Below are 25,890 nucleotides of genomic sequence, written 5' to 3' on the forward strand. Positions count from 1 at the left end.
GGTAGATCAGAAATCATTGGGACTTAGACTGAGAGAGAAAAGGAAAAGGACTGAAACCCTGGCGACCGAAGTGCACGGCTTAAAGCAAAAGATAAAGGCCGAGAGGAGCTGATGAAGGTAAAGATATGCTGATGTTGTTGATCAAAATGCCTCTAAAACGAACCCTCAGCCCCTTTATGTCCCCCCTTGACAATCTGGTGGCTTGTTTTGTTGTATCTGCGACAGCTCAGAGACACGGCCATGACTGCTGCATTAGTTTATTTAGATTTCACTTATTAATAAAGTAAACACACATACAAGAGAAAACACTCCTCTCTACAGCACAAAAATCATCATTCTGAGTAGCTTGTGCCTGGCTGATAAAATATTCAAAGATGCAAAAGTGCAAAAGTGACAGCCTCGAGACACAGATAAAACAGTTTGTAGAGCACAGCACAAACAACATACAGAAAACTACTTTGGCTATATGCAGCTACAGCACACTGACAGCAGAGTCACCCCAATACTGATGAAATATCTCCGGGTGGGCTTGGTAAAACTGTCCCAGCAGGCGCTTCCTCTGCTTGGCTGAGATCTTGGGGTCTAAGTGGATGCTCTGCAGCAGAGCCCTCAGCTCTTGGTTGGTGGTCGTCTTTGAAAAGCCAGCCAAAGTCCCGCTGCTGACCTGCTGACAGAAAGTCAAGCCTGGAGGAGAGAAAAGTGAAAACCTCTCAGTGGATGTTAAACACAGATGGAAGTCAGGGCAACAGTCAAGCAGAGCTCATCAAACCCATGACTTTTCCCTTTGACACTGCCTGGTATGAACAAACTGAACAATTAAAAAAAGGCAAACTGTGGATATAAAATAAGAAATTGGCAGACATGTGGTGCATCCAAATAGCTTATTTCACAGCCATATTAATTAGAATTTAATGGCTGCTGACATTAAATTGCCAAAGTTTTAGAGCATAATTATTGCATGTAGGACACTGGAGAAATTGAAAGGGACAGCAAAGCCAGGCAGACACCTGACAGGACACACAAACCCTCAGTTATCTCTTGAAGCTCTGATAGTTGAGGGGGAAACCTTGGTGTGACCAAGTGAAGTGAAGCACAGACGTCCAGCTGAATACAGATATTATTAAAGATATCCTGTTACACATCTGTGACTTGGAATGTATTTTTAAAATGGCAAAAGTCACTTTTTCCACATTTCTTCTAGGTCAAAATCTGCAGCTGCACAGCACACAATTATGAATGTTTCTACCAGTCCCCATTATTTTCAGAGGTCTTTGATTAAAACAAAATGAATGCTATTTCAGTCAGTCACTCCATTTAGCCCTTGTTTAGTTTTGGATGCTGTTGCTAGTGTACGGGATACAGAACCAGCACTCAGAATCCAAATACTTACCCGGTACATCTCGATGGCTCTTATCTACGACGCTGGCCAGCACGTCACTCACCGCTTTGTGGAGAGCTCCTGGTATCTGCAGGAAACATCATTTTGTTCAACAAATGACTTTAAAAAATTCTCGTTTACCAACTTAGTTTAGATTGGATGTTAAATTGTTCTTTCAGGGGAACCTCTAATTTAACCTTCTGACAGCATTTCCATACCTTGAAGAGTTCCTGTGTGTTGCTGAGCATGAAGACCATCATCAGGTCCTCTTTCTCCTTGGAGAGAGTCCGGCTGTGGAGGATCGCCCTGGAGAAAGACTTCTTCACTGCCCATCTGTTCTCCATCTACAAGTGCAACATCACATATTCACAATAATAAAAGCTTACGTTTCTGACTAACCCCAACCTCACTCACAGGTAAACACCACAAAAAATGCTTTAACAGGTGTGTGTGTGTGTGTGTGTGTGTGTGTGTATCTAACCTCTTTGTCCAGTTTTATCCCGTGCGGGTTGGCAGCTAAAGCCACGAAAGTCAGCAGCCTGTGCAGTTCCTCTCTGCAGCTAGGGGGCAGTAGCTTCAGACACAGCTGCAGAGCCTCCAGAGCCTTGTCTGGTTTGCCATTCACTTGGAAAAAAAGCGAGAGGGAGGGAAAGAAGGAAAGTGAAAGAAAGAAAGATGACTAACAATCTCTCCTCCTTCAACCACTCCTGTCTAGCCACCCTTGAGCAAGGCTCTCTACCTGCCCCACTAACCAAAACAAAGACTGTGGCTTTACTGGGCAGCAGAGTTTCTATGTGCTTAGTCAGCATCTCCTAGATTTCAACGGTCCTGCACTAGAAACCCTCAAACCAAGGCTCGTGAAAACTCTGCCATGCCCACCATGTTTAGATGCAACAGTAATAGGTTCACAAGCCATCACATCAAGCACGTTCAAAGCAGTGTATTCAAACTCTAGACCTCCATTAGTTTGTTTGTACAGGTGAGAATAATATTAGAATAATAAAGTCAAGCACCAAATAACACGATCAAGAATTCTGAACCAACTACAGGGAACCAAGGCTATTAAAAAAAAAAAAAAAACAAAGTCAAAGACACAGTCTCTCACCCAATGGGACGTATGGGATATGACACATATGCAGTGTTACTGGAGCTGTGATGCTGGGAGAGCTACAGCAGATAGTGCTAGAAATAAAAGGGATGGTATCTGCTCAAGTGCCCTTTGGCTACGCTCCAAGTAGGTAGCCTCGACATTCTGCGATTGCACAAAACTTGAGCCTTTCAGTGAGTGCACTCCAGATTTTACTGCACAAGTGTTGTATCCTGATGATGACGTAATATGACCCCGTGTGCTCTTGTTCATTTTACCCTCCATGCAGGGAGCAACACTGAAACAACATTTCATGGGTATAAGAGGATAAATGACTTCTCCTAGCCAGCAGTTACTCACGTTTGCCACCCTGAGCAGAGCAGATGAATCAAAGGCAAACTGCAGTCTGGACTGATGCTCATGCTCAGCTATTTCTTAATTAGTTATTTAAATGGTATCGACACCAGTGAAGGTGAATTACAGTACACAGTGTGGTCAGGTCCACTATATTTAGCTAAAGATACAGGGACAGGAAATAGATTTGCTTTGACTTCCCATCATCAAAATCTCTGTCTAATAAACAAGTATGTGACTTGTTTACAAGCCCTCAGTGTGAACATAAGTGAGCCAGATTAAAAAATGCAATGAAGTCATGTTTCATAAATAAGGTTCATAACAAAGAATATGGTCTGAAAAAAGTGTAACAACCCAGGAAAGCATCTCCCTTTTCTGAACCCCAGTCTCATGTCTCACCCAGCATGTCGGTGATGGCTGTGTACACGTCAGTCATGTGCTGGGGCAGCAGTGGAGCTCTGTCCGACTGGCTGTAGTGTGTAGCCAAGGTCCTGTACAGCAGCATCTTACACTGGGCCAAACTGCTTGGGAGGAGGCCTGGATGGTCACCACCACCACGGCCTGAGGTGGATACAGGCGACAATGGAAATGAATATTGCACGCCACTGCTGGTGTTATCATATCCTCAACCTGAGCCCGATCCCCTGGTTGAACCAGCTTCTCCAGTCTGATCCAAACCTTGTGAATGGATCCTGGCCTGTTCTGATGCTTGTCTGAGCTCTTACCTCCATCTTGGGCACCATGGCCAGTGGTCATGTGATCACAGCTACTCTGATCTTCAGGGAAAAAGTGGGGCAGCTCCCTGCTCATCTCCACCACTGGCTGATCAGGCAGGAAATCCAGACAGTCGAGAGCTGCACAGAGCCACTCGTCTTCCCTAAGGGGCGAGGAGGATTAAAACAGTGTCAACATGCTCAAAATCTACAGTAAAATTATGATGCTTTCCAATACTAGTCTTAATTCTCTTTGGCCCGTTTACTACAATTTCCCCACAATTTACATTCCAACAAAGCATTTTGCCAATCATGTGAGAACCATCTGCATTTTTTTTAGTGCACCTTTTATTGGAACTTTGGAAATTGATTTAAAGTAGAACCAACAAATTAGAAACAGGTTCCTCATGTCATCTTGGCTGACAGTTCATTGTTGAAGGTTCCACAATCAGTCATTGATCATTCGACATGATTTTAAAATGTAGTGAAGTACAAAACTCACAGGAAATCCAGTCAGTCAAATCATAGAAACATATAAGTGTTTCAGCCAAACATATGAATTTTTGGTTGAAACACCCACCTTATAATGTTCTGCTTCTGTGGCAAACAAAAGACATCACCATTCATAAACCACAGAACATGGTGATTGGCTGTGTACTGTTTCACTCCGCCCGATTTTAAGTCGTCAAAACACAACAGTGCTGCTGCTTTGAGGAAAACTCATGTGGAGGACTTCATTACAGTGACTGAATACTGGTGTAAAGAAAGTTTGAAGTCTTTGAAGGTTCATTTTCATCGTAGTGGAATGAATGGAAACCACCAGCTGGATGAAGGGTAGGAAAAATGATACTGGGGTTGTGCAGAAATGTTAAGTATATACATATACATAAGTATATAGAATTTATATACATTGTGTAGTTTTGTTGAGGACTGGCTGAGTGAACAAGTAACCTCACCTAAACAATTAAAAACAGCAAATCAAGTGCAGTGAGCATAGAGCCAAACATACTGAGAGTCCCTGAACACTTTGAGGATCTGCCTGTCCAGGTGGTTGCTGCTGTAGATCAGATCTGGGTTGTTGTGAGGAGGGGAGGGAGACGAGGAGGAGGAGGAGGAGGCCTGGCTGCACTGAAGCACTCCATCCAGCAGGGGGAGCTCCACCAGCTTCAGCAGCCTGAGCAGGGTCTGCTGCTGCCACACCTCGTCTACCACTGGGGAGGTGCGGTTAAAGTAAGAGCACTGTACTTCCATTTTAGAAGAATGGCCAAATTGTGAGGAAATGTGGTCAATAAACAAGCAAAAACAAAACACGCTGCTAACATGTGATGCATGGCTGGCTTACATGATTGTGGTAATGTGGAATCTGTCTTTAACCTGCTGGGACTCAGACTCTCAACAAGGGTTTCCGACGACTGGCTGATGTTGCCAAGAGCCTCCAGTTGGTTGGCCTTTGCTGTAATCCCCATCTGAGTGGATCTGACAGGGGTGCACATCTGAACATGTGAACACTTAGGAAGCACCTGCTGTTCCTGCCTAAAAAAAATAAATAAAAATTAAAAAATGCAGTTGAAAGCTTATACTGCAAGCTTTTTTCAAAGTATTTAGCTGTGCAATGTTGCACTATTTATAAAGTAAAGCAGAGAGTCTGTATTAGAGGTGAGGGCTCCATTAGGCTTCTATCTACACACCAAAATAGAGTAGAAATGGGCACATCAAGGTATTTCATCTGGTTTTATTTCGCAACACTTGACCACAGCACTTTTTTTCCTGACCCTTTATGATTAATTTCAAACAAGAACTGCTTCTTGAAACATGACAGAACATGATCAATCAGCTCAGTTGTCCTGCTTACTGAACATCAGCAGGATGATTGTAAAAACCAGCTGATGTGTGTCACTTTGGCCGGCCAGGACATCCAATATTAACAACCATGAAGCTGCACTAAGATGCAGATGATGAATTTGATGAATTTTTCCTGCATACCTGTCTGAGGGAACACCAGAGAGGAGTTTCTGGAGTCCATGTGTGAGCACACCCCTCTCCAGCTCATCAACTGAAGGGGTGTGTGTGTTCAGGAACCTGTGAAATAACACAACATGCAGGTCCAGTTATACAACTGGACTTACAGGCCACATTGATGTCTGTCAGAAAAAGAACATCATCATTTTCCCTGGCATGATGAAGGAAGGATTGTCAGACAAACGGAAGAACAACGTTTTGGAAAGGGTAGGTGTCTGACCTGTAGAGTGCGCTCTTGCTGTCTTGAAACACATTCTGTTTCTTTATCTTCCCAAACACTTTGGTCCCCACTGCCTCAAACACCTGACAGTCTAACAGGACCTGGCACATGGACAGCACTGCCCTTCGTGAAATATCAGCACCTTTAGTTAAAATAAATAAATTTCATAACAGCATGAATACCATTCTACCAGCTGACTGATGCACTTTACCAGGATACATAACAGATTACTCCTGCTCAAGAAAATCTGATTAAGTCAAAGTATGACAGCGTGCCATGTCAGTTATGGAGGTAGACTAATTTCCATGCATTACCACCATCATCATCATGTAACTGTCTCTAAATTATCACGCGCAAACTTTACAACTACAAAACAAAATGCTACATGCTGTAAACACTGCCTCATCTCACACACACCTTCCAAGCCCTTGACATGGGTGATATGATCTGCCAGCACATCCACAGCCTCTGAACCGAGGAAACAGTCACTGTGGGACTTGAAGAGGACTCGTCGATGCTCCACCTTCACCGCAGACCTGAGATGGGAGATGAGGCCACTCCAGAAGGACGGAGACTGGGCTGGCTTACTAACCACTCCATATGCTGGACACACACACACACACTCATGATACATTGGGCAGGAGTGAAAGTAACTAATTACATTTACTCACCTTCCTGTAATTGAGTAGTATTTTGTGTACTTGTACATTTGAGTATTTTATTTAAAATCAGTTGTTTTACTTGTATTTAAGTACATGTTTGCTTGAGTATTGTACTTAAATACATTTTAAAATCGTATCCATTACAGAGTAGAAATGAACAATGACAGATTGTGGAACCTTCAACAATGAACAGTCAGCCCAGATGACAAGAGGAACCTGCTGCTACTTTTGTCATTTCCAAACTTCCAATAAGAGGTGCATTAAAAAATTGAAGATGTAGTGACAGTACTTCTACTTGACTAGAAATTTACAGTACTCTCTCCACCACTGCCAGGGGTAATCTGATTACCACAGGGCCTGTTCCTTTCAGTGGCTGCGAGAATAAGGGGGGAAAAACAGTTGGGGCTACAGCATGAGGAGCTTTGAGGGATGGAGGTTGGACAAAACTAAGGGGAAGACATGAAATCACTCACTTAGGAGAAGGAGGTAGGAATTACAGAATAAAAATTATGAAAGGAAAAAAAATGGGGCCAAAGCGTTTGAGCAGCAGTTAATAGTATTGATTATGATTGATGATCACCTCTGGAGAGTGTTTTGTAAATAAAGTATAATTTTTGAGTCTTGAGAGTCTGCCATGCTCACGGCCGCCTACGCTGCAACACGTTGATGGTGTGTATGAATTACCTGCAGGACGCACACACAACTTCTCTGCAAGGTTCAAGGCAGCGACTCTCTCCCTGACTGAGGCCATTCTCCCGGCTGATGAAGGCGATCCTCTTCTTCACATGTGTTTATGTGCGGTGGCGACCAACAGGTGACGGCAATTAAAGGAAATCACACCTTGTTAATGTTTACATGTCCTGGCAGAGGAGAGAGCGGGTCCCTGCGGCCGGTGCTGCGTCTGAGTGCAGGTGCAATTTCAACATTCAGCCACAAGATGGCAGCAGCAGGTAAGCAGCACTGTGCTCTTACTATCTGACAGAGCTGCGGTGTGGGTCGCCTGGCTTGTGTGTTACAGTTATGAATATGAAATAAAGTCATTCACCTGTGCACACACTGAAAACAAAAACACACAGTTAGTCGGAAATATTTTTCTGACTAGATGAAGGCAGGCTGCATGAGTGTATGAATGAGCCAACATGGTGGTGAATAGCAGCTTTCTATTTTCCAGTTGTGGAGTGAGAGAGACACTCGTGAAGAACAGCTGGTGATAACACAGATTTATTGTTTTCTATTGGAGCGCAAAGTAGCTGGATGTCAGTTTTGGTACAGGCTTATATATTATATTAAAAATAAACTGTGCAGCAGGCCCCTATGTATGACTCAAAGGAACAGGGAAAGAATTGATAGCGAACATCATCAGTTATTCTTGTGTTCGTAATATTCATTTATTTTGTTGACATTGTGAAGAATGTGTAAATTTAATTCTATGTTTATTACTGAGGTTGTAGTTTGCAGGTCTCGTACTGGACTACTGAGAGGTGTTTCTGATTTTTTGTCCCTCAGTATTCAAATACAATGAGGGGGGACAGAATAGTGGAAACAGCGGTCGGTAAAATGCGGTGCAGTCCAACAGCAGCACTAACTATGAGCTCAATGCCAAACATAGAAGTGAATGAACACCTCTATTTAGTGTGACAAGACAAACTGAGCAGTTTTGTGAGTTTTTTGGTTGGGATTACACAGATTACACAGACAGTGTGAACACCACCTTTCCTCTGCGCTGCCGCCGCCGCCGCCGCCGCCGCGCCTGGACTGACAGGTTATCTCTTGTTAGCGAGCGAGAAAAAGGTCAACTAAAGATAAATGTCAGCTTTAGATTAGATAACTTTGAGCATAAGATAAACTTTAGTTAAGTCGCATTTCATGTAATTTGTCGACAAACCGAGGCAGTTGGCCCGCCAGCAGAAAGTTAACCTGTCCGGCGGTAAGCTAGCCCTAGCTAACAGCTAGCTTAGCATTTTACTTAGGTGAAAATCTTGGCTAAATGTCAACTTTAGGTGTAAAGTAATTGAACTATATTAAGTATAATAAGCTGTTATAACCTCTGACTCAGTGACTTGGGATTTTTCTGTATTAGTTAACATTACGAAGCAGTGAATTTTACTCTGATTTATCTAAAAAAAAAAAAAAAAAAAAAAAAAACTACAGCTGCAACCCTTCCGAGGGGTAACTTGGCTAATTTTGCGAACTAATCAATTTGAAGAGTTATATTTGGGGCAGTATGGATCACAGTAGTCATGTAAAAGTGAAAAAATATTAAGGCAAACACTATTTAGTTGTGTATCTTGTGTATATTGCCTTCAGTTGTTAGTGCAGCATCAGCAGTGAGGAAGGTGAGTTTGTATAATCTGAATAAACATCCTGCTTTTCCGTTATTGCATTACTAACATGGCATTGCACTGACTAACCTGAAGGTATCCTGTCTGATAAATAGGGCCCGACCGATATGGATTTTTTGGGGCCGATGCCGATTCCGATATTAGGGAATAAAAAAATCCGATAACCGATATATCGGCCGATTAAATTTTTACATTTTTCAATTAAAAAAAAAAAAAAGACAACCTGCTTTGGATGGCTTAAATATAGTTCTAAACACTTGTTACAAAGATATTAATTGAAGGGAGAACATTTTACTATTTTCAAATACTTTTATTATCAGAAATTGTGTGGAACAAGCAGCATATGAACAATTTGAACATAAAACAAATCAAAAATATGATGTGCAAAAAGGCAGTATCATCATGTCATCATGTTTAGCTTTAAGGTGCTGCCATAGGTTGGTTGTGTTTTTTGCTTTTTGCTTGCTTGATCCCTGGCTTACAGAAGCTGCACAAATATTACAGACTGCTTCACCAGTGACATCCTTGGTGAAGTAGTCCCACACCATACTGCATCCACCTTCTTTTGCCATCTGTAAAAAAACAGTAAGACATAATACACGTTAGTTAAAAAATAACGTTACAAATCTGTCTAGTTATGTGAGCCATTTTGAAACTCAGACATTAAGCATTTGTCTTACTTGTGTTCACATGAATATGGCGTGTACACTCCTGGCCACTTCACTAGACTAAACCTATTACTTTTAAGATGTTGTTGACTGTAAGAAAGCTGATAATTCTTCTTTATGGTTATTATTGAGGTGGCAGTGGGTGTTGGTGTGAGGAGCATCATATTGAGGTGTCTGATATTTTGTCAACCCCACTTACATGCACCAGAGGGTCAAAATACTCTTCACTTCAACATACTGCTCTCCACACCAACAGCAACACCCACTATCATCTCAGAAAACATAAAGAAATCTCTCTGACAGTGTCAACATTTACAAAGTAATACATTTATTAAAATAGAATTCATGGCAGGGCTGTTATTGGTGTGCATTACATTGCACAGTGTCTAATGAAGTGGTCAGTGAGTGTAATAAATTACAAATTATTAATAAATTATTATCTGTAGGTAATAGGTAGGTGGAGAAACAGCGTCATAAAAGTCTCTGGTAAAACATGATTTGAAATGCCCCTCTCTGATGTCCTCTAAACGTGCGTTCACATTTTCTTTCCTCCATGAAGTTATAACTTGGACCAGAAACGCTTTTTTCTACCTCAGCGCCATAAGTTAAAAAACACAGTTGGTGCGCTGCTGTAAATGAATGCAGCCCATAATGGTTTTTGCACGGCGACGACGCGTTATCCTAATGTGCTCCGGTCTTATCTAGTCTGCTAGCATGGAAAGTGCTCAGCAAGGTAATATTTAAGCTAGGTCATCCTAACTTTAGCTTGCTAACATATCAGTCAAGTGTGACAAACACAACGAGGCTCGCCATGGGGAATGGGAAACTTATTGAGTTATTGTTTAAGTCACAAACTAGTTATAAACTTACCATTGAAGCAAACCGCTGGGCTCAGTAAATACGCTGTCGGCTCTTCCCTCTTCTCACTACTTCACTCTGCTGCTTCACTGTTGAGCGTGACCTGAAAGGAGTCGGAGGCCCTCTACTGGATACGTAACGCAAGGACATTACTTCTAAGAAAACACCATATTCCCTGCATTTTACTAGTGGAAAAATAAGTGTTAACATCGGCGTCAATCGGCCAACTTTTGGCTGATTACCGATTATTCCCTAATGGCTATAATCGGCCGATTAAATCGGCCTACCGATAAATCGGTCGGGCTCTACTGATAAATGCTCCAAAACCCAACATCTAGGCCTCAGTACCTCATTTTTCTGTGTATTTGCTGTGTAAGACCAGATAACTGCAGTAGTTTGCTTACTTTACATGCTGCCTCTGTGTATATTCTGTGATTAGGTGTATTATCCTAACCTCTGGGCTGTGGTTGAACTTTGTCTTTTATCCCAGTGCAGTACAGGGCAATTACCAGTATAACTCACTCAAAAATAATACAGACACTGTGTTGCCTGATAGAGGTGATCCCGTTTAATGGCCGGCAGTTCTTTTAATTTGTCTTTTCATGGCTTCAAGAGGGTGTTTAATACCTGCTCGACTGGATCAGAGGAGAGGGGAATAAAGACATTGTGGTCCACTCCCTTCACTCACTTGTACACACACACACACACACACACACACACACACACACACACACACACAGAAGCACATGGAGCATCAGTCACACACACAAACACACTTGGGCTTATTCACATTTTGCACATCTCCTCCCCTCTGAGCCTGGGGTCACAATGTCATTTTGTGATAGTAGCACATTCTGGCAGGGATCATTTAATTCCCCAACATGATTGATACCAGCACGGCTTAAATGGGAGAAAAAAGGTCCATTCTATTAAGAGATCAGTGGCTAGTGGAGACCTCCCACTTAAACAGTCAGTCACATTTCGCAGGACGGGCATGTGTGTGTGTGTGTTTGCCTGTATGCAAGCAGGTGCATGTGTGTGTGTGCGTGCCCGTGCAGTGTGTGCATCGTCAATGATGGCAATGATGAGGGCACATAGACAGTAGCAAGAGGAGCATCCACAGGTCAAATTAAATAACTTATATAATTTAAAAAGCAGTGACAGAGCAATTTGTCCATTCAGTGTTATTGCTTTGACCCCAGTTAGTGACAATGGGCAGGTTCATTTGAACCTATATGGCTTATTGAGGTGTTATCTTCTCAGTGCAATGGAAGTGGTGTCAAACAAAGGAAAAAAAATCCTAATGGTCATTTCAAAGCCATTAGGTGAAATTGTAGTGACTGAGAAACATTATGAGGTCTTAATGTGCCAGCCTATTATTTCTAATAAAATCATCTAGCAGTAAAAATTGCAGATGAGGAGCTAATTATGAAGGTGTGAGTGGAAGAGCAGGGTGTTGCTGCTTATTAAACAGCCTATTCTATTAACCTTTTTTAACATAATTATTTTTTGTTGATTAACAGGGAGCAGGGCCACAGCGGGACCTTGGCCCGTCCTGATGGATCTCAGTGCAGACTCTGGGACGCTCCTCACTCATATCTCTGTAGGTTATGACCAAAGACAAAAGAAGACAGGCCATAAAAACATTCATCCACTGTTTAAGTTTGTACTTTTTCAGAGTAGATAAAAAGAATCTAGTCATGTTTTTTTTATTTATTTACATGCTGTCTTTGTCAAGCAACAACTTTGTCAAGGTTACAGGAGAACATTCTGCAGGACAAAGTCAGTATCTAAACATTATGGCAGTTTTAAAATTGGCGATTGTTTGGTTACCAATACATTTTTTTCTTTTGTATGTAGGAGGGCATGACTTTGAGCATGCAGGCTGTTTTTTTGTCCAACCGTCGTCTGTTTATTTACATCTCACAATTGCTAAGCTGATGAACTTCTCATGAAGGTGGTGACCAAAGGTTTAGCTAAATTACTGCTTGCAAATGTGTTTGTGTAGCGAGGGGACCCTGATGTGGAGCGGGAGCCGTCTGCATTCAACGCCGCCCGTCAAACAGAAAGCGTCTCACTTCATTTGCTGGAGTTTAGAATCTGTCTTCTTGAGGCTGTGGAGGAGCTGCATATTCGAAGGGTAAAATCTCATCAGGGCTTTGCTCTTTTGGTTAAACTAATCAATCAGCTTTTATTGAAATAAAGTAATACATACATAAAAGAATAAAAATAAATTGTGGAGGCATGTGAGGCTGCTGGAAAGCCTTGTCAACATTTATGACATCACTAACTACACATTAAAATGGTTACCAACAATAACCAGCAGTTATATGTGTGGCTTTTTGGACAAAGCCTTTTTAAAAATTTTCATCTAAAACTTGAACATGAATTGAATACATCATATCTCTTCATAAAATTACAGAGATTAGGCTCTGGATCACAAAATATTAAAGTATACCATAGCAATGCAGTTTTGCTCACCAGTTGAGACACTTTGGCCTGTTGAGGCTAAGCCATGAGGAGCAGGGTGATTTCACAGGACTGGAAGGGGAATTAGAGGAAGTTAGCAGCCCCATTTGGCCATGTGGACAAGAGCCAGCTGGGTTAGATGCACATTACAGCAGGATGGGGGTGACACAAACCATTTGGCCCCTGACCAATAAATAGAATGAAAATTTCTTTGTAAGAAAAAAAAAGTATGTTTTCTACCTTCCAGCAAGATAACAAATAAAAGCTTAGTGTGCTTAAAGGTTAGAGGAGCAAAAATAAACAGTTTGTCGCTCATCGTCATTTGGTTTTTATTGTTATAGTCGTGTCGCCCGGGACCCCAATACAAGCTGTTCTATCAGTGTGATCGTCCTCAGGCGCTGTTGCCATCAAAGCAGCACTTTGTAGTTGTGGTGTTTGTGGGGCAGAGAGGTTAAGAGGCAAGAGGATGTCGCGATGATGCCGGACATTCCTGAACAGGTCAAATTCCACTGCCTTTTTTTTTTTTTTTTTTTTAAATAAATACAGGAGTATCCATTGCCTGAGCTGAATGAGACAGCAGCACATCCAAAAGTGAAATGTTTACATTTTTAGTCTTACTGTTAGGTGAACTAAAAAGCAAGTAAGCAAAACCAAATTGTAACTTATTACAATATGTGTGCGATGAAACGTTAAATAAACTTTAAACCTGGACTATCAAGTCTGTTCTGGATACACATGTTCCTTTTTTTTAATGCTTGGTTGAAGACATCCATTCAGAACAGCCTTGCATCAGTCTGTGACAAGTATATGATGTTTTTCAGCCATTCATTTTCAAATATTAAGGGAAACCATATATTACACAGAGATATTAGTTGTACAAAATATAGATAAAATATAGACTTGGATGTTTTAGTGTCTCCAGTCTCTTGTTAATCTATGGCTATCTATTTTGATTTACATGGATTACCAGAGTTAATAAAGCTTTATAGTGTCTTTTTAACACACACACACACACATACACACACACAAAATAATTATTCCTCAGTGGAAAAATAACAGCTTTATCTCCTGTGCACCTCTTTTTTTTTTAAAGTGCTGTGCCACGCTGGTAGCATAGTTTAATGGGAACTTATAAAATAAACTCACTGAGCTGACCAGCTCCCACATGCACATAAAAAAGTCCCGCGGATATAGAAAGCAATTGACTTTTACCTGCCTTCTCCAGGGGAAGAGGGAGGATAGGGATGGCTTTCCACAAATATCACCTCCCTTCTAATGGTCGTCTTTCTCTGGGTGCTTCTATAAAAGATACGGAGGGATGAGCCAGGGAAACTTGCTGCAGAGTTCTGGCTCCGCAGATTTATTTACCCGCCAGATAGAGGAAGATAACATGTTTTTAACGGATGGTTCAGTATCAGGGTTGCTAGGATGTACCAGCCATCCTAGCAATTTACTGTCTTGTTATTTCATCAAGCAGGTGTCTTCAGCTTGTTTGGAGCTAAAGCTTTGGGTCAGTATCATGTAGAATTTGCCTGATTGTATTTTCATGTTTCAGGGCGCAGAAACACGCCTTGAAGATCAGATCAGTAAACTGGTAGTGGAGAAACAGGAGCTGGAGTGGCAGAAGGTATGAAGAGGCCTAGTTGGCTCCTAATACATATTGTTTTAAACTGTCAGTCATGATTCATTTTGTATTAATTTTGTCTTTTTGCACTGCAGGAATCCCTGCAACATCAAATTGAAATGCTGACAAACCAGCACACAGAGTCACTCACCGGTGTTAAGAAGCAGGTGAGTTTTTAGGGTTAAAGTTTGAGCGAGACCTTTAGCTTTATTCTTATAATGCAAACGTTGTGAATAATTTCTGTTCTTTTATTAAGTTTCAGGCCAAAATAAAAGCCATCGAGGAGGAAAAGGTATGAAGAGCTTAGCCCCAGAAATGTCAGCTTGATCTTGATAGTATTTTATTTGATTAGTATTTTTAGTGGAGTTGTAAATTCATATTGTAGTTGCATAGTCTTGGCCCCTACAGTGAATTCCTTTCCCCTGTGTTCTGTTATTTATTGCTTATTTTCTAACAAAAGAGGAACACAACACACAGAATAATAATGTTATATTTTAGGGAAAGCACCAGCTCAGTGCTGAGTTAAAAGACAAGGAGATTAACAGCCTGAAAGAGGAGCTGAAGTCACTGCAGGTAATTCTCTGTGAAATACACCAACATTTGTTCCAAAACAGGGGAAAGCAGATTTTCCCAGTTCCCAGCGAATGTGAGCTTTTATTAGAAATGTTTATCCCTGTGAGCATCCCAGACAAAGGCCTGTTTTCTGGACAGCTTTCTGTTTAATCAGTGTGTTGTTAAAACAGCATCTCCATTAGCAACCACAGCCAAAGGCGTGTTAGTGCGTAGGCCTAACCAGGTCTGGGCCCGAGTGTGTTGACACTGCAGAGGCGTCAAGCCTAATTTGTAAAGTGTGCCAGGTTCACACTGTGCAGGATGGCAGGATGATAGGCACGGTGTTGTTGGAGGTCTGTGCCCATGCAGTTGACAAATGAAGTGTCATAGTCACTGCTCATTTAGGCAGGAGTTTCCCCTCATGGGATGATTTTAGTGAACAGCTCTGCTGCAACTGCTCACTCTCTCCACTCTCTTTTTTTTCTTTAATTGATCAGTGAACTGGTAATCAGGTGAGCCGTCCTGTACAGGCAAATCTGCTCTACAGGTTCTTCAGGTGCATTTCTGTTTGTTTTATACACTCAAATTGTTCTACAATGTGGTCTTAACAAGGTCTGAGTATACACTTTTCCTGTTTCACACACTTGTATCATTTCACGATGTGGTTTTAACAGAGTATACGTACACTGGTCGTATCACTGCACATTTCTACTAAACCTTGGTTAAAAAAAATCCTTAAAGTCCTGACCTTGAACCCAGAAAACACAGTTTCCCTCACAATGATTGTCACCTTCTTTTCCTCCCATTTTTGTCTTTCTTCAAATACCAGAATAATGATAAAACAATGTTCAGATTCTCACCAATCAGGGTTGTGGATTGCAGCGCTGAGTGAATCTGGTCTGGAGTCGCTGGCCCTCCGTCTCGCCCCTTCACCACAGCCTCGAGTCCAGAAACCCTCAGATGAGCAGTCCATTTCTTACACCAAACTGTGGTGGAAAAGACACTGAATTTGATCATAAGCCTTTGTAAAGGGGTCAGTACGGTGTCTGATCAAACCGACTGGCTGACTGACACAGACTGACGACGAGCTCCAAGTGTTCAGTGCATTTGTAGAAAACAGGTCATGCAAAGGTCATCCAGATGCTAAGGCATATCAGACAGTTACTAGACTGTTCCTGTTTTTAACCGCCAGCAGACTCCAAAACTAAACAGTTACTGAAACTTAAGATAGCACTTCTGCTGAATTCATAAATCTATAAGGGTACCAAGTCACCGCTTGTGAGGGTACAGCGGATTTTTCCATTACAGAGGTGATATACTGCCGTCCCCACGGTCCGTTGCACTTTAACAGCCCAGCCGCGTTACTGTGATAATAGAGCCTGTTTTTGATATTCTATCTGGGAGACACTGACTGCCGCGCTCGGCCAAATTGAGGCCCGGTTGTGTTGGTTGTCGTAACACGGTCTGGTGGATTCTCTTAATTTAACGCATGTTCAAATAAGTGGCATTTGGAATTGAAGTGAGTTAATTGCCACGCGCTTCAAATTCCAAATTTGAGCTCTCATGATGATGTTTCCTTAATCTGTAATCAGTTGTTGTCACTTTCACCACAGCAGTTATTCTGATCTCAATAAAAAACTCAGATCAGAGCACAAAAATGAGTCAGTCATATATATATATATATATATATATATATATATATATGTGTGTCTGTGTGTGTGTGTGTGTGTGTGTGTGTGTGTGTGTGTGTATTTTGAATTGCCATATGTTCACATTTATTAAAAAAACATTTAATTATGTTGAAATACATTATTTAATGCTTATGGACATGAGCATTTTTTAATGTCGTCATATTCCCTGGTAAAATGTCTAGGCTGTTCCTGGTCTCAAATAATAACCACTCTCTGCAGGTTGGCTGGGGAATCTGTGTACACCGGTTAAAATAAACACGGCTTATTTAATCCAGAATTCGATTACATCACTGGTATTCTATCATTTTTAGGTATTATATTATATTTATATGATTCACTGCGCATGTGACAACTTTGCCAAATTGCTAGAGCTAAAATGTAATTATAGAGGCCCAGAAGAAAATGGAAAAGTAAAAATTTTATTCATTACATGATATATGCCATGATATGATATACCATAATAGGTATAGGTCCTTTAGCATTTTCCTCTTATCCTTTTTTATGGCTTCTTATATACATAATATATATATACCTTATAATATACTAACATAGAGTTGTAATCAATTTTTATAAAGTCTGGACTCATAAAACCATCAAATATACAGTGAACAGAAACATTACTTATGTATTGTGTTGAAACATTAGATAGTGCCAATAAAAGTAAAATATTCAATTCTAAGTTGAATCTGTGGATATGTGCTGTAGGTTTTTAGCACTTTGGCGAAAAGGAGGCTAGCACAGAGCCACCTGTAATGCTGGGCTCGCTGGGCTGAAAAGCTATACCTTGTTGATTTTCTTTTACTGTTGTTTTACAGCTGTTCAAGTACAGTTTGGAGAAGAAATCAAGTGAGCTGGTAAGGAAGGATTTTCCAATTATACAAATTGTTGACAGAAGGCGAGTGGGAGTGAGAGAAATTAAAAGAGGAGGATGACGGGATGGAAAGATGGTGCAAAGGAGGGATGGGTTTGGAGGGAAGAGCTCATCAGGAGTAACGGATAGGGAGTGTGTGACACTTGAACTGCCAGCGCAGCAGAGAAAATATCACTATTAAAATATTTTATAACTGGGCCGTGCTCAGTTTAACCTTCCTCACATAACAGTGGCCCAGCAGAGAGAGAGGGAGTCAGGGAGAGCGAGTGTAGCAGAGAGAGGGAGAGGAGGGAGTGAGATGAGAGTGAGGGGAGTGACTGGGAAAAACCAGAGAGAAGAAAAGAATCTGCTTGATACAGACAATCAAACAGTAATGGCAGCTTGAAGAGCGATAAAGTGCTGTGAGGCATGAGGCGGAGTTGATTCCCTCAGAGAGAGAGAGAGAGAGAGACAGGTGCTGGCTGTGATTTTAAACTACCACCGTCGCTGCTGTCCCTTAGAGTTGACAGCACACCAAGGGGTCATTGCCTGTTTCCTCCACTTGTTTTGACAGAAAAGCCTGTAATTACCGACTTTTACACGGAACAAACTGCACAGTGAAGCTCCTTTTCTTGACGAATGGCTGCTTCTCCCTTAGAATAGTTGCTGCAGAGCCAGTTATTCATTTGCATTTTTATGAGACTTTATTAAAGATGTATTAAAACATATTTTTGGGATATATTTGCCACAGCTACGAATGACCCACCATGAACTGGCTATAGGCTAAATCAGTCGTTGCCTTAATATCAATCAGTGGCAGTGAAAATATTAAATAAAAAATATTATTAAATCATCTTATATCATATTAGTACTTTATCTTTGTTGTTCTGTTGTACTCTGCTCTGTTTTTTTGGATGTATTTTCTATCTGTAGGAGCAGAAACTGGCCTTGCAGAGCCGCTTAAAGGACAGCCACTTGAAACAGCTGGGGGAGGTGGAGAAACGCTTCAGCGCTCTGTGCAGGAAGTGCGCCGTGCTCAAACAGGCCCACGACAAACTGGAGCAGAATGGTACCACACTAACATGTGCATGCACAGACAGACAGACGGTTAGATAGTCGATTGATTAACAGGTTAATCGGTTAATTTTACTGCACTTCAAAGACACGCCAAGTTGAAAGTTTAACTTCAGAGGAATGTGGCAGTTCAGTAAGACATTTGTCTACATGCAGTGTGTTCATGTTCACAAAACAACACAGTTCTAACTAAAATGTCAAATCAAATAAGGAAGCACTGGTTTAGATTTTCATAATAAACACTTTAAATGAGAAAGTAGATCCTGTGATCTGGAAGAGCTGGGAAGTAGATCCAGTGATTTGAGGAACATATGATGGTAAATATCTGTGGAGCCAGCCGTCATGGGTTATACATTCCGTTTATTTGGACGTGCCTGACGGAGTCGATACGGAGGCACGATCCACATTAGCTTGTCTTTGTAATCAGAAAATATGTGTACATGTTGTTGTGAGGAGGTTCTACTGTACATTATCAGGTAGCCGCTCTAATCTTGAATTTTAGCCAATTACAGTGTTGCAGCTCCCAGGTATTTAAAACACATTTATCTCACGTTCTCAAACCGTAGTATCTCTATTTACGCAAAGGGACGATAAAGTGATGCAGTTGTCTCCGGCTGCCAGAGCTGTTACTAATTTAAAATAAATAGGATTGTATTTAACTTTTATGGGTCTTGTCTGGAAAATGTCACTCTTTGCACAGAACAATCAAAGTAATTCTGTAAATGTAAAATCAAAATGGTTTGTCATATAAAACAACATATTTTGTAATGTTGTGAGGCTAAACTGGGGGGTGTAGACTCCTGCCTGTGGATGCATCAGTTACCAGTAATGTGAAATCATATGAGGCACGCTGTTTGTGGTGATTATTGTCTTTTACCATGTGTATAATTAATTATTTTCTACAGTTGCTGAGGCCATGAGAGTCAACACGCAACTGAATTCAACAAATAAGAAGCAAGAAACAGCCATCAGCTCCCTAAAGCAGGTGAGTGAGAACATTTTATTCTTAGTTCAGCTCTATGCAGCGTGGCATTTTTTCTGAAAACAAAAAAATATGCAGTGCCCTAGGTCTTGTACAAAATGCTTTAATGCCTCCTGTAAGATACATGACTGGCTTCAAATCTGTGTTCATTTTGACAAGCAGTTTTTATTTTGTTTTAGTGTAAGTCTTATCACTGAAATTAGTTTTCATCTAATTTTAGTTCAGTTGTGTCAGTTCTAGTCTGGTTTTCATTGACAAAAATGATAGTGGTTTTAGTTGATGTAACTTATCTCTACAGAATCATATTTCAGTGTTTAGTATCAAAAGTAAAATTTTGCATTAATTTCTAATTTTTTGTCCTTGAAAAAGCGCTGTTAGTGAATACATTCAGTCATAGTCGTAGACCATGAAATTAACACTGCTTCAAATAATATATTTCCAAACATTCAGCCTCCAAATATTTTCCAGAATTCTTATGTTTCTCCTGAAGTTTACTCCACACTTAAACACATTCAACAAACACACTGCATTGGTGACTTGTTAGCCTCTGCAAAAATCTAAGGAGTTGTCTGTGGTGGTCCAAAAATATTTCACCTGAATGAACTTACAGTGCAGCAGAAGGGAGTGTAAAATCTAATATTGTTTTGCCACTTTGAGTAACTTAGTTTCAATCCCTGGCTCTTTCTCTCTAGGAGGCAGAGGAACTGAATAACCAGGTGATGAAGGCCAAGGTGTTGAGATCTGGACTTTGTGAGGCCACTGATCATTCAGCCACAGAGCAGCACGTACAGCAGCTGCAGCACAGGCTGCTTATGGTAAATGGATATCAAATCAAATCAAATAGCCTTTGTCGTCATTGTACAAGTTGCACACCAAAATTTGGGGTCTGCACCTCTGCTTGGTAGGATGAAATTACAAACAATATCAGTTAATTGGAATAAAAAGTGAGTGAGTTGTTTGTAAGTGTAACCACTGATAGCTGCCATGGCTAAACAGACAAAGAAAAGTGCACCATCTACAAAATGGAAGTAAAAACACATAAATAGTCACAATACAGGGCACTGTGTGATTGACAGGTGATCTCTCGGACGTGCAGTGCAGAGATACCATAGCGAGGGATGTTTAGCAGCAAAGATGGACTTGAAATGAACAAAGCCGGACATTTTTAAAGCAGTATTAGCCTGAAAATTGACTGTGAACACGTATTTACAGCCACAGCCTGGGGTGGCAGCTGCTGTGGACACAAACACACAGCAACACACTCAACAGCCCCACTGAAACTGCTTCATATTCAGCATTTTGATATTTGTTGTTTTATTTTGGTAGAGAACATTTTTCACTCTGTATTTCTGTTTCTTTGTTTAGGAAACTGAACTGACCAGAAAAGTCATGGATGAGAACGCAGCTGAACGAACTGGAAAGCAGGTGAGCTGGAAACTGATCTTGTGCTGCCGGTAGTTTCTCCTTGACGCTGTCTTTTCTGAGCGCTGCTTTTTGTCAGTGTGGTGTGTGCGGCTTTGGAAGATGCCTCACTGCCAGAATAAAAACTGAAAAATAAGTGGGAATCTCTTAATTGGAAAAGGTGTTCTTAAACGAGATCCAGATTGTTTGTTTCCGTTTTCATGCAAATAAAGAGGCAACCTAAACTATTTAAGTGCTGGTCATTTTAATTGTAATATTATACATTGCCTTTCTCACACATTAATTGTGTGTGTGTGTGTGTGTGTGTGTGTGTGTGTGTGTGTGTGTCTGCAGAAGGTGGTGAGGTCTCTGCAGCATGCTCAGCTCCTGTTGTTGAGCCAGACTCAGTTAGTGAGCAGAGTGGAGCAGGAGCTGCACACACAGAAACAGGAGAACCTGGTCAGAGTCTTTTATCTTTGCTGGGGCCATGGCAATGCGAAAATATTCACTGCTCACATTATATGTACATCAGCACAAAATTTCCCCCTCAATATCTCAGAAACACATTTAGTGTTTTTTTTTTTTTTTTTTCAGGTTGAGCACAAACGTCCGCTCGCACTCAAAGATGAACTGATTAGATTTTGGTGGTCAGAGGTGAAATGTCCAGGACACTGAGACGTCACAGAATATTTTTGGCCATAATGCAAGAATTCATGTGCCAATTATGACAGAGTTTCACACAAATGTCTAATAGGATAAAATGATGAAGTCATATTATATCCAAAAAGTCAAAGGTCAGCTTCAAAAACAACAAAAAACAAACAAACAAACAAAAAAACACGTTTCATCATTTTCACTTGCCGTCCTCTCCCTGGACGACAGCGAGGACAGGGCGCCCCCTGTTGCTCGTTGGTTCTGCTGTTATTGATCTTCAGGTGATTATTGTCGCACCATGTGATGAAGCTCTCTGTCCGTCCTCTGTGCTCCGATGTAAAAATAATCTTTAAGTGAAGACATGAGCATGTTTCTCACTGGAAATTATTCTCTGGAATCATATTTGTCAATATAGTGATAACGTCCACATCACCAAAAAATACACTCACTACATCTTTATTAATTTGCTTCATATTCTACAAAGATTATTTGAGTCTGGACACACATGAATATAAACTGTAACTTTCCAGGGCTGCAGAGGCATACAACAATGATGCATTAATTCTAGTTTTTTCCTTTATTTCTTTAAAAAAAAAATAAATAAATAAAATCACTACTTAGGAAAATTTGATTAATTAAATTTATGAAAAAATTTAAGAAAACTTATAAAGTTAAAATACTCACGTTGTTCTTTAACTTTTTATTACATTTGTCCTCAACCTTGTCTTTACCAGACAAAAGTAAGTTGAAGTAATCTTTTACATTTTTATTTTTTTTAAACAAGTCTACACTTTCTAGCAAAAATCTCGATATATCACAAAATATCACATCTTAATAGGTCAAAGTACCTTTTTTTTTTTTTTTTTTTTTTAAAGATCATCTCAGGCTGCTTTTCCTGCTGTGACTGTGGTTAAACACAGCAGTGCTGAGGGCTGGACTCTGTACCTTACCATTATTGACTTTTAGAAAAATACATTAAACTGATGGTTTAGAAACTGGAATATGTAGGTGATGTTCTCTCCTCGATACAGAAACTGTTCAGATGTAAACAATGAAACTTTTGAAATTTTTTATTCCATTCCACATACACCTATAATGATATTATACAGAACATTTTTTTAAATATTTTATACAGCAGTGGATTATCTGTGTATATTACCAAAAAGAAAATTCTGCACTACTTATTTCACACTGTCTATGGATCAGGAATCTTTCAGACCCTATTTAAATGATTATGGAGTGAATTTATACAAGGACAGGAATAAATGATGACTGCCATCTCTGCCCATAAACGTGACGGATAGTGTTGTATGTCACACCTTGCACATTAGTGCACACAGTCCACTCCGCAACTGAGTGATAGTTAGTGTGTTTATTCTCCATTTACGGCTTCACAGTTTATGATTCCGCCTTCCTCTTCCCTTCTCATTTTAATTCACCTATTCATTCATTTATTAAAATCATTATTAACATGACACAACCCTGCTGATTTGTATTAGCAAGTATACTCTCTCTCTCCCTCTCTCTCTCTCTCTCTCGCTCACTCTCTGCCTGTTTAAGACCCTGTGTTCAGGTTAAATAAACACATAAAAATTTAGTATTGCATTAAAAATCCTCCGGGTGATTAATTTTACTGCAGGCCCTTAAGCGAGAACATGAGGTGATGCGAGAGAAAAGCAAGGCAGCAGAAGACAAGCTGGCCCAGCTGATGGAGGACTACGCCACCTCCAAGACCATTTGGGACAAAGAGGTAGCACCGCAGGAAAAACAAAAACGAGCTGTGAGACGGCCAGGACGTTGTGAAACAGTTAAACACAGAATAACACTATATTAATGATATAAGAGTTACAGTGGGATATATTGTAAATCATACTGGAGGAAAAAAACATGGGTTACCAAAGAGGGGTGTCCGTAAAAACAACTGTATGTAAGGCCTTTTTTTCTTTTTTTTTTTCATTTTGCTTCTTTCTTTCTCTGTGTGTGTGTGTGTGTGTGTGTGTGTGCGTTTATGTTTACATGTGACAGAAGCGAGACCTTCGAGCAGTGACGGAGGCGTACGACCAGCTCCGGCAGAAACACACTGAGTTGTCTTCACAGGCCGCACTGCAGGCACAGTACACACAAGAACTGGAGGTGTATACACACACACACACACACACATCAAAACACAGGTCTGTGACAACCTTCATTATAAGCTGTCTGAGCAAGCAGTGACATACACAGACACACACACAGGGACTGTACATGTAAATTTAAAGCATTTAACTCACTGTATTACTGCCTGTACACTGCAAGCACACAGAGCTTTCCATAGCAGGTGAACACAGGTGTTAGCAATTATACTAATTAAAATTCAGTTCCTGTGAGAAACAGTTGTGGACAGCCCAGTTACATCCATGTTTTTTTGTGTTTGTTTGTTGTTGTTTTTTGCAGCTTTGGTGTTGCCCTTCATAATTTGTTCTAATGAGTTAACATGGTCAGCTAGGAGAACTGCCCAAAAAATGATCTTTGAAAAAAAAAAAAAGAAAGAAAGTTCAGCCATTGGCAGTTTTTTTTTCACCCATAAAACTTGTTGATGATCCACATATTGAAATTATGAACTTTTTGATCAGGTTGCAAAAATTGTGGACACCCAGATATTTAGACACGTGTTTGTCAGGAGAATAAGCATCACCTCATAGATCACTGACATTACAAGCAACCAGCAGTCAGGAGTCAGAACCATATTTGTGCTTGCAATACTCCTGTGAACATAGGATAATTTATTGAAGTGAGAAGTGTAAGGACAAATCAGACGAGTCATGGAGATTGACAGGAGGAATTTGTGACTGCATTCCTTTTCACTCAGGACATTTAGTAGTCTTATTTAAATATCCTGTGACACTGAAAGCAGCATACATTAGACACTTGCAGGCACATTTATTTTCATTAATAAATGCTCTTGTACATTAGTACAGGGGAGATACCAAAGAAATGATCCTGATGTAACTATTTGACCTTCGCATGAAAAAGCTGTGAGGTTGACCTCCACATGGATGGATTGTGTGTCGACTCAGATTCCTCAGCCACGTCATCAGCAGCTCCATTAAGACTTCCATAGCATGAATTTAATAATTTAATAGATATCCTTATTCTTTCTTTCTGAGAAGAACTCACTGCTACTCTTAGAACAGGAAGATACAAGGCTAAAATTTAGTATGGGTAATGGATTATTTCTTAAATATTTGGATATTCCATATTAAAACCAATATGGACCATGCAGAGGAAGTGAGTAGAAAATGAAGCAAAGCAAAATCATCTGTGTTTCACAGTGGAAAGGAATATTAAATATTTCTTGGAGGTAGATTCATTACATCTTAATTGTTTTCTTCCAGTCGCTCCATAAAGGTGTAAATGTTTTATCCAGTAACTCCTCAGCATCAGCGAATACTGCAAGTTTAACAGTCAGGAGTTGGTATGTGGCTGTTTGTTTTTCTCTACCCAGACAAGAGGCTACAGTCACAGCCGCAGTGTTTCTGACCTGCTGTCCCCGTCTGCAGTACAGAGAACCAGAGGAGAGGGACTTCTTAATGAGGCCGACACCAGCTCTGAGCTGCCTGTCCCTGGCAGTTTGCAGAGTTTGGCCCCTGCCCAGACCAGAGACCCAGACGGTCTGCTGGTCACAGAGGCTGTGGATAAGCTCGTTACCAGTGGAGCAACGGGAGGTCAGCCAGCTGAATATAAACACAGACAGAGACGACTCACTCATTTAGCGATTATTTCACTAAATGTTGTATTCTGGGAATTAGGCTCAACAGTGTAATCTACAAAGAAGAAAAATGTACAACCAATTTATTGACAGACTAGAAGCAGGTCAGATTGTTGATTTTGTAAATGAAGTCCCTTGACTATAAAAATGCCAATAAAGCTACTTTTGTGATCATGGAGCATGAATGTCTCCTGAAAATGTTGTGTGCTCTTTCAGGACCAGAAACCTCAATCCACTGTCAGGAACCACAATGTAAACAATCTCCACCTCCTTCAAACCTGGTGACCACTCCGTCTACCACCAGTCTGTTCAGTCCCCAAACTCTGTGCGGAGCAACAGGCAACAAGATCAACAGTTTGCCCACATACCTGCCCATCTCTAACACAAGTGAGAATGATCGTGCACTGGTTTCAGATTTGACTAACACCGTGTCTGATGGTGGTCTCCTGATTAGCGGTGATAGCTGCTTACACATCCCAGTGTCTGCATCAAGCCTCAAGAATGGGTGTGTTTATGAAGCTGCAGACGCACTGAATGAAGGAAA

General features: G+C 40.7%; 2 protein-coding genes across 3 annotated transcripts; one reads left to right on the plus strand and one right to left on the minus strand.

Annotated features, from left to right (window-relative positions):
• Positions 1-241: 241 nt before the first annotated feature.
• On the minus strand, positions 242-7,268 carry LOC115360094 (DEP domain-containing protein 7-like). 2 transcript variants are annotated; one of them, XM_030052727.1, is made up of 12 exons: positions 7,118-7,267; positions 6,189-6,374; positions 5,772-5,913; positions 5,516-5,611; positions 4,875-5,065; positions 4,542-4,743; positions 3,545-3,696; positions 3,219-3,380; positions 1,860-2,002; positions 1,597-1,722; positions 1,391-1,466; positions 242-684 (listed from the first exon to the last, which is right to left on the minus strand). In XM_030052727.1, the coding sequence occupies exons 1-12, from the start codon at positions 7,182-7,184 to the stop codon at positions 473-475; spliced, it is 1,755 nt and encodes a 584-aa protein (XP_029908587.1). In that variant the 5' UTR covers positions 7,185-7,267; the 3' UTR covers positions 242-472. The 2 variants fall into 2 exon arrangements, with proteins under 2 accessions (XP_029908587.1, XP_029908588.1); XM_030052728.1 differs by having other exon boundaries at positions 473-684; positions 4,875-5,008; positions 7,118-7,268.
• On the plus strand, positions 7,269-25,880 carry ccdc73 (coiled-coil domain containing 73). The gene is made up of 18 exons (XM_030053390.1): positions 7,269-7,383; positions 11,825-11,904; positions 12,310-12,441; positions 14,326-14,397; positions 14,490-14,561; positions 14,651-14,686; positions 14,893-14,967; positions 17,453-17,491; positions 18,421-18,556; positions 19,467-19,546; positions 20,236-20,358; positions 20,909-20,968; positions 21,299-21,403; positions 23,238-23,348; positions 23,624-23,731; positions 25,083-25,302; positions 25,563-25,787; positions 25,840-25,880. The coding sequence occupies exons 1-18, from the start codon at positions 7,281-7,283 to the stop codon at positions 25,878-25,880; spliced, it is 1,818 nt and encodes a 605-aa protein (XP_029909250.1). The 5' UTR covers positions 7,269-7,280.
• The last annotated feature ends 10 nt before the right edge of the window (positions 25,881-25,890 follow it).

This window comes from Myripristis murdjan, chromosome 6 (assembly GCF_902150065.1).
Source record: "Myripristis murdjan chromosome 6, fMyrMur1.1, whole genome shotgun sequence".
Lineage (NCBI taxonomy): Eukaryota > Metazoa > Chordata > Actinopteri > Holocentriformes > Holocentridae > Myripristis > Myripristis murdjan.